The sequence below is a fragment of the Oncorhynchus gorbuscha genome, linkage group LG22, assembly GCF_021184085.1.
Source record: "Oncorhynchus gorbuscha isolate QuinsamMale2020 ecotype Even-year linkage group LG22, OgorEven_v1.0, whole genome shotgun sequence".
NCBI classification, from domain to species: Eukaryota; Metazoa; Chordata; class Actinopteri; order Salmoniformes; family Salmonidae; genus Oncorhynchus; species Oncorhynchus gorbuscha.
In genome coordinates, this window is record NC_060194.1 from 30,635,037 (window position 1) to 30,653,193 (window position 18,157).

General features: G+C 45.3%; 1 protein-coding gene across 3 annotated transcripts in view; it reads left to right on the forward strand.

Moving 5' to 3' along the window:
- Window positions 1–17,231, forward strand: part of LOC124009131 (E3 ubiquitin-protein ligase mib1-like) — a 93,501-nt gene extending 76,270 nt beyond the window's left edge. The window contains exons 13-22 of one of the 3 annotated variants that reach the window (XM_046320638.1): window positions 3,025–3,157; window positions 3,710–3,796; window positions 4,155–4,313; window positions 5,820–6,001; window positions 6,171–6,360; window positions 9,403–9,481; window positions 9,719–9,865; window positions 11,078–11,155; window positions 11,739–11,839; window positions 14,374–17,231. In XM_046320638.1, the coding sequence (XP_046176594.1) occupies window positions 3,025–3,157; window positions 3,710–3,796; window positions 4,155–4,313; window positions 5,820–6,001; window positions 6,171–6,360; window positions 9,403–9,481; window positions 9,719–9,865; window positions 11,078–11,155; window positions 11,739–11,839; window positions 14,374–14,514 (1,297 nt within the window). In that variant the 3' untranslated portion in view covers window positions 14,515–17,231. The remainder of the gene's footprint in view (window positions 1–3,024; window positions 3,158–3,709; window positions 3,797–4,154; window positions 4,314–5,819; window positions 6,002–6,170; window positions 6,361–9,402; window positions 9,482–9,718; window positions 9,866–11,077; window positions 11,156–11,738; window positions 11,840–14,373) is intronic. The other 2 variants (XM_046320639.1, XM_046320640.1) reach the window with 2 other exon arrangements.
- Window positions 17,232–18,157: the final 926 nt, after the last annotated feature.

Here is an 18,157-nt window from a genome sequence, read left to right on the forward strand (position 1 = left end):
CTCTCTCTCTCTCTCTCTCTCTCTTCTGATCTACCTTTCTCTCTCCCACCTGTTCTCCTTCCTCCGCTATGTGCCCTTCCTTCTGCATTGAGGCACTCTCTCTAGCGACCTGCAAGCTTTAACACCAATCGTAACGAGGCGCTCCCATTTTATTTCTCCAGTTCCCTCATCGTTGTAACTTGCTCTCTCTCCCTCTTCCTCCACTTGCCCCAGAATCTCTCGCCAAGCCTCCCTGGTTTTAATGCCCATGTCAAGTTTATTACCTGTTACTACTTAAGGGCTGGAGCCTGACCTGCCCATCCCCACTCTCTCCCCCTATGCCTTCACCCCCTCCCCACTTTCCCACAGAGCCCCTTTCTTGCAGTAAAAATCCACTCGCACACGGACAGGAAAAAGTATTTTCTTCTTTCGTTTTCCCCTTTTTTTCATTGTATATTTCTGTCAAATAGCTAACTGCATTGCAGCAGTGCCTGCCAGGCAGGCCGTGTGGCTGGGGCATTAATATTAATGTCCGCCCATTTCACCCAGCGTGGCATGGAGCATGTCAATTCAGTCAGAAAGAGAGAACACCTTTCTTTGCCTTGATGGCTTCCTTGAAAGCTCTCAATAGCGCTGCCCATGCAGTGTTCAAGTGTGTCCTCTATCCATCTCTATGGTCAGATTTCTTCTTACTGGAGAGGCTCTCCTCTCTCCATCACCAACCAGCACAGCGCCGGAGTATCACCTAGGAAACAGCAGAGGGCGCCAGTCTATCAGTCCCGAGTCACTATAGGGGACTCAGGACTGGGGACACAAGCAGGGCTGTCATTGGCTAGGTTGTCTGTTGAGGGTGTTTCTCGATCCAGTGGGTCTGTGCGGTGAAAGAGAGACTGGGGTTCAGTGTTTACTGCAGCACTGTAGTAGTAATACTGCAGCCAGCCCCAGCTCTGTACATCTAGGAGGGTATGTTATTACTCTAAAGACAGAGGGAGAGAGAGACTGGGTTTATCACAATCCACAATGCAGCTATCCAGTACTCCAGAGAGCTGCAGCTAGCCAGTACCGTGCTTCTACACCTGCATTGCTTGCTGTTTGGGGTTTTAGGCTGGATTTCTGTACAGCACTTTGAGATATCAGCTGATGTACGAAGGGCTATATAAATTGATTAGTACTCCAGAGAGCTGCAGCTATCCAATACTCCAGAGACCTGCAGTTATCCAGTACTCCAGAGAGCTGCAGCTATCCAGTACTCCAGAGAGCTGCAGCTATCCAGTACTCCAGAGAGCTGCAGCTATCCAGTACTCCAGAGAGCTGCAGCTATCCAGTACTCCAGAGAGCTGCAGCTAGCCAGTACTCCAGAGAGCTGCAGCTAGCCAGTACTCCAGAGAGCTGCAGCTAGCCAGTACTCCAGAGAGCTGCAGCTAGCCAGTACTCCAGAGAGCTGCAGCTAGCCAGTACTCCAGAGAGCTGCAGCTAGCCAGTACTCCAGAGAGCTGCAGCTAGCCAGTATTCCAGAGTGTTTTTTTCCACTACTACATGTGTATAAGTGCCTAACATCTACCTAGCAACTACTGCACTTTTTTCCTGTGTGCTCGTGTGTGCTCGCTCCAGTGCCTTGCCAGAGCTCTTCAGCAGTGTCCAAACCCTTGTGAAATAGGCTGCTGCTTTTCTGTCGCAGTTCAAAGATGCACCCTACGGCTACGCCATTACATTGTGCCGGCTAAGTCTCCCCACAGAAAGTCAGAAGACATTAACCTACATATTGCCGTTTTTAGTCATTTCTTTACAAAAGTGACCTGGTTGACTGTGTAGTAGGTAGGTTACAGTGTTGCCTCACTACATGCAGTGTGTGTTGGGATGAGACCTACTGGTCTGCTCAGGGGCTGTTCACCTCTATCCCAGGCTGCTTACCCAGGGCTGGGATGGGGGAGAGGAGACCGAGATAATGGATGAGTGTTGGCTAGCTGAGGAAGTTGCCATGATGGGACAGGATGGAAGACCAAGTCTGCTCAGCACGGAGATTGTTGTATGCATGTTTTCGTCCTCCTATCTCCCTCTCTCTCCTTCCACTTCTCTCTTTCTTTCTCTTGCGCTCTCTTTCAGTCTCTCGCTCTCTCTTTCTCGCTCTTTCTCTTTTCTGCTCTCTTTTTCTCTTGCTCTTTCTTCTCTTTCTCGCTCTCCCGCCATTTACCTCTCTACCCCTCTTTCTCCTCCTCCCACGTTCAAATACGGTCTGCCCATGTACTATGGGGGTAGTTTACATGATAATTGTTCTCTCTCCCATGCTCTCCCTCCCATTTTGGTGTGGCATCATAGTCAGTCAGTTGTCCTTTGCAAGTGCTGTGCAGATTGTCAATTGGTTTTATTCTAGTCCAGAGTCACACTGTACTCCTTGCGTTCTTCTCATACCATGCAGTTTCCTATGCAGCAGCCATCTCTCTATAAGGCATGTAGCCTCCAAATGACCTTCAAACAGGAACACAACCAGTCGCTGCTGCCTCGCATCACAGCACTCTTAAACAACCCTGTTTAAACAATATCACACAGTTCGTGAGAGCTGACTGAATGCAGCGATCTGTGGTGTTATTACCAGTTTGTCTCCATAACTGGGGCTTTTGTGCTGCTTCTTTTAACTGGGTTTCTAAAATTGCACAACGCTTGTATCATTAACCTACTACTCCGGGTTATGCTACCAGCCCATCCCTTGGTTTATTTAGTATGCGAGTCATTTACGTGTCAGAATAAATGTGCTGTTTCAGCACCATTCTGTATCTGTCCTCAGTGTAGTGATGCCTTGCAATTGGACTTTTAGATATGGATGTTATATCATATAAAATAGATTCTGCCCTTGACTATAGGAGTCTAGTCAAACTTAGTGCACTAGATAGGGGCTCAGCTGCCATGTGTGGTGCATCCCTCCTCAAATCCAACAATGATGAATTGATTGCGCCGTGACCTTCCTTCCATCATAGGTTCCTGTTGTCATGCACCTGCAGTCACCTTCCAGTCATCCCTCTGTCCCTCTCTTCCTCCCTCTCTGATCAGTGCCATGCGTGTGTTGCTGGCCAAGCTGCCGAGGCCCTGGATCGTAGATGAGAAGAAAGATGACGGTTACACCGCCCTGCACCTGGCGGCGCTCAACAACCACGTAGAGGTGGCCGAGCTGCTGGTTCACCAGGTAGGACACGCTAGCATTAACCTGACCACTGACACCCCTGGTTTCGTACTGATGGTCCATAGCAGCCCTAGTGTCTCCATCTTGGCTCGCACGCACACAGTAAGTGCTGGCCTTATTCTTAATTGTATAATGCTGTATAGGTTTGTGCCTGTACAGGGTAGCAATAACTGCTTTCATTGTTTATTGAATCCATATTATCCTTTGGGTTCCTAGTGGTGCACAAGCACTGTTAGCCTATAACCTGCTTCCTCAGGATCATGCTCTGCCTATCTGAGATATCTGAGACAGTATTGGTGCAGACTTCTATCTAACAGGACCACAGTGTAGTAAGTAGCGTCCCACCAAGCAGAGCAGGAATTGGGCTAATGAGGCTGCTGTATTTCAATGGCGTGAGAGATGTTATTGTAACATTCCAGAAATGTTGTCAAAATACACGAGGTGGTACATTGCAGAAGGAATGTGTTATAGCCTACTGCAGAGTTCAAACAGGTCTTTTTGAATGCCAACGCCGTCTTTCACTCTCGATCTGTTCCCTCGCTTTCCTCCTCTCAGGGCAGTGCAAGCCTGGACATCCAGAATGTAAACCAGCAGACAGCCCTGCACCTGGCTGTGGAGAGACAGCACACACAGATAGTCAGGGTCAGTCTCCTCTCCTCACTTCCTCTCTCCTACAGCTACATGAAGATGCTATCTGCAGTTATCTCCCCATCTGTCTGTCACCCCTGACGGTGCACTAAAGGCTGGTGAGAAGATGAAGACAACAAAGTTGTTACGTCGCCATCTTTTGGAGTGGTTTGGAAGTGCAGCTTCAGTGGTGCAGGAACACAGTCAATATGCAGGATCTCTAGCTGTGATGACATGCTAGACTTATTTGGATGATTATCTTATTATTATTTTTTAATGTACTGGACTGTTATGCAAATAAATGCGCATTTTAAATGATTACCATGTTAATTTGGAATGCTCTGTGTGTGTCTCTCTGCCTGTCTGTCTCCAGCTGCTAGTGCGAGCAGAGGCAAAGCTGGACGTGCAGGACAAGGATGGGGACACTCCTCTCCACGAGGCGCTGCGTCACCACACGCTGTCCCAGCTCCGCCAGCTGCAGGACATGCAAGACGTCAGCAAGGTGGAGCCCTGGGAACCCTCCAAAAACACGGTACAGAATACACCTAACATATACCTGTAAAACCATCCTAAATCAACTAATATACCTCTAGAACCCTCCACAAACACCTAACACATAACTCTAGAACCCTCCAAAAATACTGTAGGGGATTGAGCATTTGAGTGCCTCACTCGGCTGGCTGGGCCATTTTCAAAGCCCCTGTTTCCCCAGTCATTTATTCTGAAATGTCTTCTACTCTTTCTAACTTTCTAAAGTGATGCTATGGGAGAGCTCTACTCCAAGGCTGGGCGATAGGCTGGGCGATATGGCCTGAAAATCATATCTAAATATTTTCACCCGTCATTCACAATATATCTGTTTTCTCTGAATAAACTTTGTTGCACAATTAAAGGTCAATACACCAAGTCAGGAATAATCTGATGAATCCAGATCTTGGATAAATAGAAGCCTTCCACAACCATAAGACCCACTAGTATATATTATTTATCAAAATAGTTTAAACTGCTTTTTGTTGTTGCAATAATCACTGATCTAGCTTTGGTCTATCTATGAAAACGCCCTTTTTAACCAGAACATTGCACATCCACCAGTAATGACTAACTTCTGGTAAGTCATTATAGAAATGTAACACAGGTCTCAGAAACAATCTCTCAAGCCAAGCCCACGTGCCAGTGAGTAGCCAACTTAACTTTATATTCCAAGTGTCGCCAACGTGGATCTATTTACTCTCCAACATTAGAACAGTTGAACTGTTATGAAGACACCTTCCTGTCTGTCTCCAACTGTTTGAACAGCAGCTGGTTCACCTTTACATATTGAAATCGCGTGGCCTATCTGGAGAAGATGCTTATTTCTCAGAATGAGAACAAGTTGCCAATTCCTTATTTAAGTTCCTTTTTTAATGCTCATTGCACATGTATTAAACACAGACTAGACAGCTTGCACATCAGTCTGTGGCTACCGCAATGCCGTGCATGACAAACTGAGCATCCATTTTCCACAATCATGTTAATTGATACGGGTTTTAGTAGGGTCTGCTCTGTTCTACATTTTGGGAGATGAGACAATAAAAGGGGTCGTTAAAAGGTTAAGTTATTGTCTATTACAGTAAAATGTCTAAGCATTTTGGTGTCCATATGACCGATTCTGTTGGACCACACCTCCAACGCAAATGGTGAGTTTAAACTGCTTGTTGTCAGGGAGGAAGAAGTTATCTTTGGTCTTTTGTTGTAAGTGGAAGTGGAAGGGGGAGGGGCTTGGTGTCTGAGTGGGAAGGTGCACAGAAGGAGACTAGACCAAAAAGTCACAGAACTCTCATAAAAACAGGGAAAAAATAACAACCTCGATTCTTGCGATACAGGAACATTGCAATAATCAAATTAATTTGAAATATAGCCCAGCCCTAACCAACACACTGCATATGTCTCAAATACACTGTATTCTGCTCTGTGCTCCTCTGTCTGGTGGAGCTGGGGGGAGGGGGAAAGAGAAAGGGAGACAAAGTGTTATTGACTCCTGTGTGTGTTGGTCCTCCAGCTGATCATGGGCCTGGGCACCCAGGGAGCAGAGAAGAAGAGTGCAGCGTCCATCGCCTGCTTCCTGGCAGCTAACGGAGCAGACCTGACCATGCGCAACAAGAAGGGCCAGTCCCCTCTGGACCTCTGCCCCGACCCCAGCCTCTGTAAGGCCCTGGCCAAGTGCCACAAGGAGAAGATCAGGTAAGAAACCCCAGGTCTAGGACATGGTTTACACTCTTTTCGATGAAACAGCTGGTGAGCTTCAACTTGTTTTCTCCCCATCTTCCTTTAATATGTCCCGTCGTCTTTTCTTTCTCACAAACTCCCTTTTCTCTCCGCATCCCTCTCTCTATCCCTTTCTCTCTTCCAGTGGCCAGGTGGGCTCTCGCAGCCCGTCTCTGAACAGTAACGGTGAGACCCTGGAGGAGTGTATGGTGTGTTCTGACATGAAGAGAGACACCCTGTTCGGACCGTGCGGACACATCGCCACCTGCTCTCTCTGCTCCCCCCGCGTCAAGAAGTGTCTCATCTGCAAGGACCAGGTCCAGTCCAGAACCAAGGTATTGTACCAAACCCGGCCTCGTTGGTTTAAATAATAACGTTACCGGACGGTTTCTTAAACAGATTAAGTCTGGTCTTGGACTGAAAACTTGTGAATCTCCATTGAAATAACGTTGTAGTACAGGACTAATCTGTGTCCGGTATTCTGATCTGAATGCTTTTCACTCACATTTTCGCTCAAGTCTCCCTTTGATGTCAATGAATGATTTAGGCCAGGGGTGTCAAAGTCAAATGGACGGAGGGCCAAATAAAAAATTTAGCTACAAGCCGAGGGCCGGACTGTTCGAATGTTCATTGAAATTGTTTTAAATGACGCATATAGTCTAGTGAACCTAATTGAACCTACTGAAAACCTAACAAATATATTCCAATATGATCAGATAAATAAAGCAATATTTTCTTATGGCTCTGTCAGTAATCTTTAATTTTCAACAGACACAAAAGACAAATTTCCTTTATATAAAAATCCCCATAACATGAACATTAAATGAAAGAAACCGGTATTCAAGGCACCATCAGTAGCCTATATTTTCTATTTTAGCAAAAGTGGGCTAAATTTACTTCAAAGAAAAAAACAATAATAGCAATTTTCTATCATCCACTCAACTGAAATATTTTTAAAATATAATTGGATTGAAATACAATAAAATAAAGTGCAAAAATCTATTAATCAAAAACAACACTTTGTTTAAGGAGAAGTAACATGCAGTGAAAACAAATATTAAACTTTAACTTTTAAACTTGAACTGAGTAAAAACTCTAAATATGTGATTGCACAGTAATGTTCACTTGTTTGAGGTTGAGGGTGATACTTGGTGGTGTCCCATCTTTTCCACAAGTTCATCAATGTTCGGGGTAAGGCTCTGAGCTGAGGAAATCCTCAGAATTGAGTGGAGGTGTTCAGCAGTAAGTCGACTTCTGTGTGATGTTTTGTTCAAGTTCATCAAAGAAAACAGTTGTTCACACAGGTGTATGTGCTGCCAAACATAGACAACGTTTGAGCAGCCTGGATGCGCAGCTGGGGCATTGTGTCGGGGAGGAAACGGGCGAACTCCGCAGCACCCACTGCCGCATATTTTGCCCTCAGTGCATCATTGCATTGGAGGTCAATCAACTCCATTTGGAGGTTTGGTGGTGAGCTTTCCACGTCAACAGCAAATGGGTTACCGAGCAGTTCCAACCTGCTTTTTGTGCTTCAAAGTCAGCAAATCGGCGTCGAAAGTCAGCGGCAAGCATACCTATTTTATCAGCCAACTGTGCGCTCGGGAACGCACTGGTAGAGAGCTTCTCTTTCATGGTCTGGCAGCTGGGAAAGTGGCTCAAATTTTCTTTCCGCATCTGCGTCTCCCACAGAGTCAGTTTGGTTTTAAATGCCTTCACTGTACTGTACATATCAGAGATGACACGATCCCGACCCTGCAGCTGCAAGTTCATTGCATTCAGATGACTCGTAATGTCACACAGAAAAGCCATTTCACACAGAAACATTTCGTCTCGGAGTTGTGTTGTGTCTTTCCCTTTGCTGTCCAAGAACAGACAAATCTCCTCACGAAGCTCGAAACATCTTTGAAGCACCTTTCCCTGGCTTAGCCATCGCACCTCTGTGTGATAAGGCAAATCACCATGCTCCGTTTCTAACTCCGTCAGAAATGCCTTGAACTGGTGGTGATTCAAACCTTTGGCTCTGATAAAGTTAACTGTGCGCGTGATGATGCTCATTACATGCTCCATTTTCAAGGCTTTACCGCACAACGCTTCCTGGTGTATGATACAATGATAAGCTGTCAGCTCACCTGTCGCGTTTTCCTCTTGCATCTTTTCCCGTATCTTCGCCACCAGTCCGCTCCTGTGTCCACACATCGCAGGTGCTCCGTCGGTTGTCAAACCCACGAGTTTTTCCCAAGGCAGCTCCATCTCATTTACACATCTTGACACCTCTTCATACAAATCATGCCCCGTAGTTGTGCCATGCATAGGACGTAAAGCCAAAAACTCCTCTGTCACGCTTAGGCTGGAGTCCACTCCGCGGATGAAAATTGACAACTTGGCAATGTCTGAAATGTCGGTGCTCTCATCCACAGCCAAGGAATATGCAATGAAATCTTTTCCCTTTTTCACAAGCTGCTCTTTTAGATTGATGGACAACTGGTCTACTCTCTCGGCAATGGTGTTTCTGCTCAGACTCACATTTAAAAAGAGTTGCCTTTTTTCTGGGCAAACTTCGTCACAAACTTTAATCATGCAGTTTTTGATGAAATCCCCCTCCGTAAATGGCCGGGCTGATTTAGCGATCTCTTCTGCCAAAATAAAACTGGCCTTGACAGCAGCCTGGCCTTGTGATTTGGCTTTTTTGAACAGAGCCTGTCGAGATTTGAGGCCTCGTTTGAATTCCTCTGCCTTTTGTAGCCTTTGTTCCATGTCCATATTCTTGTTTTTGTCCGCGTGTTTCGTTTCATAATGTCGTCTCAGATTATACTCTTTCAGTACCGCCACACTTTCTCCACACAGAAGACACACAGGTTTTCCAGCTACCTCCGTGAACAAATACTCCGACTCCCACCTTGTTTGAAACCCCCGGTTCTCAGTGTCCACCTTCCGTTTTGCCATTTTTGATGGGTATCTGAAAGTTAATTTTACTGTGATGCTGACAACTGCTGTGCCAATAAATATTGAAATGAAGCAGCCTACTGCTCGGTGCGTCACCGTTGCATTGTGGGAAATGTAGTATTGGTGTGTGTAAAAGATCTGCGGGCTGCCGGCTTGCTGCGGTCTGCGGGCCGGTTCTAATAATAAATCAAGATCATCCCAGGGGCCGTAAAAAACCTTCTCGCGGGCCGGATGTGGCCCGCGGGCCTTGACTCTGACATATGTGATTTAGGCCAACTGTTGGGGTGCCTCGACGTATCAAGTTGTGTAAGTTGACTGAGTACATTAATGGATGCTTTGCATTGGTTTTGGGTGTAACGACATCCTCCAATTAGAGGTATGACTTCCTCTTCTCTTGCCCTTCACTGACATCAGATGTTTGTCTCTCCATACAGATCGAGGAGTGTGTCGTATGTTCTGACAAGAAGGCTGCCGTGCTTTTCGAGCCCTGCGGTCACATGTGCGCTTGTGAAAGTAAGTACACTAAACCAGCTACGGTTGCTTCCTCGTACGGGGAAACCGTTTTGAAGTGGGGAGGTAGCCTACTGAACACTTATTTTTTCTCTCTGTTGCTAAATGTTTTGCTATGGTGTGTCCTACCGAAGACCCTGCCTCGTTGCAAGAACGCAACTATTCTCCAGAACCTTTGATGCGTTCTAGTGGACCATACTGACCTTCCATTCTGTCTTTGTGTTCCCTTCCTCCGTACAGACTGTGCCGGCCTCATGAAGAAGTGCGTACAGTGCCGGGCTGTTGTGGAACGCCGCACGCCCTTTGTCCTTTGTTGTGGAGGGAAAGGTATGGAGGGTGATGCCGCTGATGATGATGATGATGATGATGATGATGATGAGGACCTTAGTGAGTGAATCTTCCACACGTTCCCTTTTATCCCCCTTTTGTCATGACTGTCCATCTTGTTGTTTCCCCCCTTGTTGTGTTTTTGTTTGTGTTGGTTTGTTGATTCACAGCTGTCTTGCTCCTGCATTATTTTAACGTTAATGTTGTCATTGTTTTGTGTGTTTTAGTTGAATGTGTCATTTTCCCAGACTGGAAAACAAACCTCCCTGGTTGAGGTCATTAATGCATAATGCATGATCTTTAACTTAATCAGACGAGAATGTATTTTAATCATAACATGCAATTCAATCACATGTTATAACATTTCAGCAGCATGCACTAATTTTATTAAAATAAATTTACCTCCATAACCGGCTATTAATTCTCCCGTAGCTGGCTCCTAAAAGTCTATTTGGCCAACTGATTTAATATCTCCATCAGTCCATTGCTCGATCCAATTTCTCCATCCAATCTGTTAGCTAAGTAGTGACGGTACAGTGTTGGTTATTTCAATGTGTGAGTGTGTATTAAGACTAGTGTTGTCTTTAAGTTGCACACACTCTTATCACGTTATTATCTGACCTTTATTACCGCAGTTCCCTTTAGTTTGTTTTCCTTATTATTTTATGTTGTGTTAAAAGGGAAACTGTTGTAAGTTCACAGATTTTATAATGATTTGCCAAAGATTTGCTCGTCGAAAGATCTTTGTGTGTTGACACACACACACACACACACACACACACACACACACACACACACACACACACACACACACACACACACACACACACACACACACACACACACACACACAGATCTCTTCAAATACAAAGCACATTATTTCAATCTCACACACACTCATTCCCTTATGTCCCTGGACATTTTGAGAGGGATGCCAGTGCCATCCTAGACCACTCTTCTAGCACACTGGTAGCACTACGAGTTGGCATGTTACCTGCTGAGTACTGATGACGAAACAGCTTTTGTCCTGGTACCTTTCCTTCTAGTAGTACTACTTAGTGTGTATGATTTTTAGACTTTGAAGGACGCGGTTGCAGCTCACTCTACCTAGAAGAGACTCCTCCCCCACCTCCCACCTGATGTGTTTTAAATCTAAAAACCTCATTGTCCTTCCTTTGTCTCCAGGCCTTTAGTAGTGAGTAGACTCCTCCTCAGGCCTTGTGGAGTTGTACCAGGGGCCCCTGTTATAACACTGTGACTGGTTATTCTCAGCAGGTAACTCTAACTCAGCTCTAATGGCAGGGGGCTCGCTGGATCTGCTCCAGCCCAACAATCTGGCACTAAGTTGGTGTAAGTATCTCATCCTCTTCCCTGGTTCAAAACTCCCCAAACCAAAAATCCCCGGTGCTGTCTGCCCTGCTTGGCGTATGCCCTGCTTGGCCTATGCCCTGCCTGGCCTATGACCTGCTGCCGAAACCCCCTTTGCAATGATCCTTCGCCCACCCCTCAACACAAGACACAGAATCACACACATACAAATGTTTAATGATACTGATTTCCACCATTCAGAAAGGTTGTGCCCTCAAGCACAGGGCCTCAGACCTATTTCAGCCAAATACTGTCTGAGGACGTATATGTCTAACTCTGAAATTGCTGCTTGTTAAAAACGGACTGGGTTAAAGTGTAGAACTCTTTCCAGAATAGCCCACATGGACAAGTCTTTATGATTGCTTGATTAGTTTGGCCTTTAGAGCATCATGTCATTAAAATCTATTCCAATTTTATTGATCACATACACAGAATACAACAGGTAGACTTTACAGTGAAGGCATCTCGCTCTCGCTCGCATTAAATCGGCTCGGGGGCCACTAGTTTGAGAACCTGCATATGTTTGTTAGTTTCTCAACGTTGTGTGTGTTTTCCCCTTCTACAGCCAGCGGTAACATCCCAGCCATGCAGAGAGACAAAGACAACACCAATGTCAACGCTGACGTTCAGAAGCTGCAGCAGCAACTGCAGGACATCAAGGAGCAGGTAAGTGTGGTGGTATGTACTAAAGACGACATGGTGGTATGTACTAAAGACGACATGGTGGTATGTACTAAAGACGACATGGTGGTATGTACTAAAGACGACGTGGTGGTATGTACTAAAGACGTGGTGGTATGTACTAAAGTACTAAAGACGACGTGGTGGTATGTACATGGTGGTATGTACTAAAGACGTGGTGGTATGACGTGGTGGTATGTACTAAAGACGACGTGGTGGTATGTACTAAAGACGACGTGGTGGTATGTACTAAAGACGACGTGGTGGTATGTACTAAAGACGACGTGGTGGTATGTACTAAAGACGACGTGGTGGTATGTACTAAAGACGACGTGGTGGTATGTACTAAAGACTAAATGTACTAAAGACGTGGTGGTATGTACTAAAGAACGTGGTGGTATGTACTAAAGACGACGTGGTGGTATGTACTAAAGACGACGTGGTGGTATGTACTAAAAGTACTAAAGACGACGTGGTGGTATGTACTAAAGACGACGTGGTGGTATGTACTAAACGTGGTGGTATGTACTAAAAAGACGTACTAAACGTGGTGGTATGTACTAAAGACGACGTGGTGGTATGTACTAAAGACGACGTGGTGGTATGTGCTGAAGACGACGTGGTGGTATGTGCTGAAGACAGCGTGGTGGGTGTGTGCTGAAGACAGCGTGGTGGGTGTGTGCTGAAGACAGCGTGGTGGGTGTGTGCTGAAGAGCGTGGTGGGTGTGTGCTGAAGACAGCGTGGTGGGTGTGTGCTGAAGAAGACAGCGTGGTGGGTGTGTGCTGAAGACAGCGTGGTGGGTGTGTGCTGAAGACAGCGTGGTGGGTGTGTGCTGAAGACAGCGTGGTGGGTGTGTGCTGAAGACAGCGTGGTGGGTGTGTGCTGAAGACAGCGTGGTGGGTGTGTGCTGAAGACAGCGTGGTGGGTGTGTGCTGAAGACAGCGTGGTGAAGACAACGGGTGTGTGCTGAAGACAGCGTGGTGGGTGTGTGCTGAAGACAACGTGGTGGGTGTGTGCTGAAGACAGCGTGGTGGGTGGGTGTGTGCTGAAGACAGCGTGGTGGGTGTGTGCTGAAGACAGCGTGGTGGGTGTGTGCTGAAGACAACGTGGTGGGTGTGTGCTGAAGACAGCGTGGTGGGTGTGTGCTGAAGACAGCGTGGTGGGTGTGTGCTGAAGACAGCGTGGTGGGTGTGTGCTGAAGACAGCGTGGTGGGTGTGTGCTGAAGACAGCGTGGTGGGTGTGTGCTGAAGACAGCGTGGTGGGTGTGTGCTGAAGACAGCGTGGTGGGTGTGTGCTGAAGACTGCATGGTGGGTGTGTGCTGAAGACTGCATGGTGGGTGTGTGCTGAAGACTGCATGGTGGGTGTGTGCTGAAGACTGCATGGTGGTATGTTCAGATTGAATTGTAATAACCAATGTTAACCGTGTGTGTGCGCGCTAGACACATCAATAAACATTAAAGTTCCAATGCAGCTGATTTTATCTCAATATCAAATCATTTCTGGTTAACAATTATGTACTGTGATTTTGACCATTTTTAAAATGATAAAGAAACAAATAGCTTGTTAGCAAAGAGCAATTTCTCAAGCAAGAATATAATTAGGACTGTCTGGGAGTGGTCTGAGTGGGGAGGGGAAAACTGAAAATCTGCTAGAGATTTGGAACTCTCTCGCTTATTGGTCTATGAACTAATGTACTGCATGGTGATGTCACCAGGCAGGCCTGAACTCCATCCCACCAAAACAGGCAGAAATGTAATGCAGTATTTTCAAACAGCTCTTACACTTAAAGGGCATTATCATAATTTTAGCAATTTCACAGTATCATTCCAACCACTAGTGTAAAAATATGTATAAAATATTTTATAAAGGCCTCCCGAATGGCACAGTGGCCTAAGGCACTGCATCGCAGTGCTAGCTGTACCACTAGAGATTCTGGGTTCGAGTCCAGGCTCTGTCGCAGCCGGCCGCGACCGGGAGACTCATGGGGTGGCGCATAATTTGGCCAAGCGTCGTCCAGGTTAGGGGAGGGTTTGGCTGACAGGGATGTCCTTTTCCCATCGCGCACTAATGACTCCTGTGGCGGGCTGGGCACAGTGCACACCGACACGGTCACCAGGTGTACGGTGTTTCCTCCGACACATTGGTGCGCCTGGCTTCCGGGTTAAGTGGGCATTGTGTCAAGAAGCAGTGCGGCTTGGTTGGTTTGTGTTTCGGAGGACACACTGCTCTCGACCTTCGCCTCTCCTGAGTTGTCTGTATGGGAGTTGCAGCGATGAGACAAGACTATAACTACCAATTGGATACCACGAAAACAGGTTTTAAAAAATGAACATAATGTTTAATAACAGTGTGTGGATATGAGACACCTTTTCCTTGCCCTAAGACAAGCTGTAGACCATTTTGGAATCTATAGCCATGTCTCAAAGCAACCATTTCTCCAATACAATGTGTTTATATCAGAACTGGGATGACTCCACTAAGATGAGTACTAAGTGTTATTTTGTGTGTCTCTCCAGACCATGTGTCCGGTGTGCCTGGACCGGCTGAAGAACATGATCTTCATATGTGGCCACGGCACCTGCCAGCTGTGTGGCGACCGCATGAGCGAGTGCCCCATCTGCCGCAAGGCCATCGAGAGGCGCATCCTTCTGTACTAGAGTCCCAGGCTTCAGTCTGAGCCTTCTACACCCCCACCACCCCCCATGTCAAGGCCCTTCGATTGCGCATCCTCCTGTACTAGAGTCTCAGGCAGGTCTCGGCCTAATCCCCCCCCCCATCTACAACCAGCCACACCAGCTGCTGCTCTCCCATCTATCTCGGCGTCTTTATACCAGAAAAACAAAAACATCAGAATTACCAATGTTGCTTCTTTTAAAAATTGAAACTTTGTTATAAAACAAACAAACATTGTACTGAAAGAGGTCTTTGGAGTTGTAGCTCAGCTGAAAGCCTGTAGCAGCCTGATTCTTTGCTTTTCTCCTCAGAATGCCCTTTCTCCTCTCTCCTATCTCTCTCTCGCTCTTCTCCCCCTCCTCTCTGTTGTTTTCCTGTTTATGTGTGAGAAGGCCTCTTCCTGTTATTATTGTAGTGGGGTTATTGGCACACATCCCAACACTGCCCTATGTTGGCCTTGGGATATGGACTGAGGGATATGGTCAGAGCCACTTAGTCCCATTTACAACGTCCTATTCATTAGGGCACACTCTGCCTCTCCTGTCGAAGTGCTGCCTCTCCTGTCGAAGGGCTGCCTCTCCTGTCGAAGGGCTGCCTCTCCTGTCGAAGGGCTGCCTCTCCTGTCGAAGGGCTGCCTCTCCTGTCGAAGGGCTGCCTCTCCTGTCGAAGGGCTGCCTCTCCTGTCGAAGGGCTGCCTCTCCTGTCGAAGGGCTGCCTCTCCTGTCGCTAAACTTAAAACCCATTTATCATTGATTCTATTTGTATTTCTTATGCAAGAGTATTGGTAATAGAAGCTACTGACATGCATATTCACTACTTTTGTAGTTTACTCAACATTTCATGATAGCTACAATATGATGACATATTTTTGTACATGCAAAAAAAATGTGATGTCCAGCACTTTTACAAGTTCAACCAGTCTTCTGCTACATGTGCATATTTGAGATGGGTTGTTGTCACATGTTGGCGATTTTGGCAATAAGGCCCTTTATTTCCCCAGTCAGATGACTTGTGGATACCATTTTTATGTCTCTATGGAGTTTGAAGGAAGTTGCTAACTAGCGCAATTGCTAACTAGCATTAGCGCAATGACCTGAAGTCTGCATACTATGCTAGCAGATACAATAGACTTCAGTCATTGTGCTAATGCTAGTTAGCAATGGATCGCTAAAACTACCTCTTAACTTCCTTCATACTGGACACAGACATAAAAATGGTACCCACAAGTTCATTGGACTCTGGGGCAGTAGACAAAGGTCATTGCCAAAATCCCGAAGTTTGCCTTTAAGACCTGCACAGGGCAGGTTAGCACAAAAACTGCTGATTGAACAAAAGCAAAATTGCTGTTCTGTTTGTCTAGACTTCGGAGGTCCAAATCCACCTTCACTCTGACTGACTGATAAGGTGGTGATACCGCTGCAGTCCAATCGTCTGCTAACACCTCATCACCTGTACCTTGTTTACCAACCTCTCTCTCTGGAGAAACACAGACTGGCCAGGCAGTACAACTTCAGCATTACAACACCCTTGGTCTGCAATTGTTAATACTTAAGTACAGTAGACCCAGTATAGATGCAAGTCAAGACAGTGTTTCATTCAGCCTACTTATAAGTGAATACTATCATGTACTTGCTGGACATTTCTGAGGATGAATTAACTTTATTGAGCATTTGTACAAACAGAGTATGTCATCATGAATGACAAGTTGTTTTAGAGCTGTTCCAAGACTATAGATGGTATTACCTGTCTGGTATACAACCATCCTATGATTCTTATAAGCATCGCTAATAACCATTGATTATTCATGTGCCATTGCTTCCAAAAATGATTTACCTGTTAAATGTTGTTTGGGGATAAGGTGCTCTTAATCTGGTATTGCTTTTATTTAAATGTATTTTGCAGAATGTTTTGTAATAAACACATTTATTGAGCTAGAGTATACAATCTAATAGAAAGCCAAGATGATAAAATGTAGAGTAAATTATTTTGTATTGCTGCCCACAAATAGGATTTAGAAGTGTATCTCTATAGGGCCTTAGCTATAATGTAATGTAGCCGTCCACTCTCACCCACACATCCTGCTTCAATATCAATGTTGAAATGTGTCTTTTAGTTTGATAGACTTCAAGCAAAAAAAACACTTAAGCATTATTTGATCTTGTTTTGTCTGCAAGTCTAACATGTTCAGAGTCTATAATGAGACTGGTGATGAGGGAGACAATGTTGTCAGGTTTTACATGTATTCTTCTGCCAGTGTTTTGGGGGATAGAAAGAAAATGGTTCCACTGGTCCAGTTGACACTAATAAGGCAGATCCGTCTGTGTGGAGCTGTTCACCTCGGTATAAGATGACCAGCTTGACCACGCAAATAAGCAATTTTATAGGAAAGAACGAAAAGTAGCTTCATACTTTTTTACTCTCCGTTTTTATTTCACGGATGGCGTTAACATTCTAAAAGCACTAATGTTGCTTTATGATAGTATTGTCTTGTTAGTTGTTATAAAGGCCTATTTTGTACCTTGTGTTCAAAACTTATTATACCCGTCAAGATTTAAAGGTTTCAATAGTATTCTTTCCCTTTTTAGGCATGAATGTTTTATTTATGCAGTATGACATGTATTATAGAAGCTGGTCACTCTGTATTGCTTAAGTGCTTTTCAAAGCACCATGTAACTGAAATAAAGTTCTGAATGAATCTTGAGACCTCTACCCACACTCTTGTTTTTATTCCTTTGTTTCTTGTGAAAGTAAACAAACTGAAGAACGACATTGTAAACTTGTTTGTTTAACGTGTTTGGGCAATTAGCATGTTGTTGACTTGCCCCTGCAGTGTAGGCTGGCATCGTATTTACAAACATTTAAAGGTATTTGGCTGACTGAGCATATGTAACCGATGTGAAATGGCTAGCTAGTTAGCGGGGTGTGCGCACCAATAGCATTTCAATCGGGACGTCACTCGCTCTGAGACCTTGAAGTAATTGCGATGGGTCACGATGCTTCGAGGGTGGCTGTTGTCGATGTGTGCGGAGGGTCCCTGGTTCGAGCCCAGGTAGGGGCGAGGACAGGTACAGAAGCTAAACTGTTACACATACCAATATTGAAAACATTCAGTCAGAAAAAAACCCTGAAGGGCTGCAAACCAAGGTACAGTGCCTTCAGAAAGTATTTGTAGCCCTGGACTTTTATTTCACATTTTGTGTTTCAGACTGCATTCAATATCATACATAATGCCCCATAATGACAGTGAAAACATGTTTTTGGACATTTTTGCTAATTTATTGAACATGAAATATGGGACACTCCGGAGCATTCAATGTTGTCTTGGTATGCAACTCCAGTATATATTTGGCCTTGTGTTTTAGGCTATTATCCTGCTGAAATATGAATTTGTCTCCCGATGTCTGTTGGAAAGCAGACTGAACCAGGTTTTCCTTTAGGATTTTGCCTGTGCTTAGTTCTATTGTTTCTTTTTATCCTAAAAAAACTCTAGTCCTTGTCGATGACAAGCATTCCCATAACATGATGCAGCCACCACAATGCATGAAAAAAATAATGGTACTCTGTGATGTGATGTGTTGTGATGGATTTGCCCCAAAACAGCACTTTGTATTCAGGGCATAAAGTTAA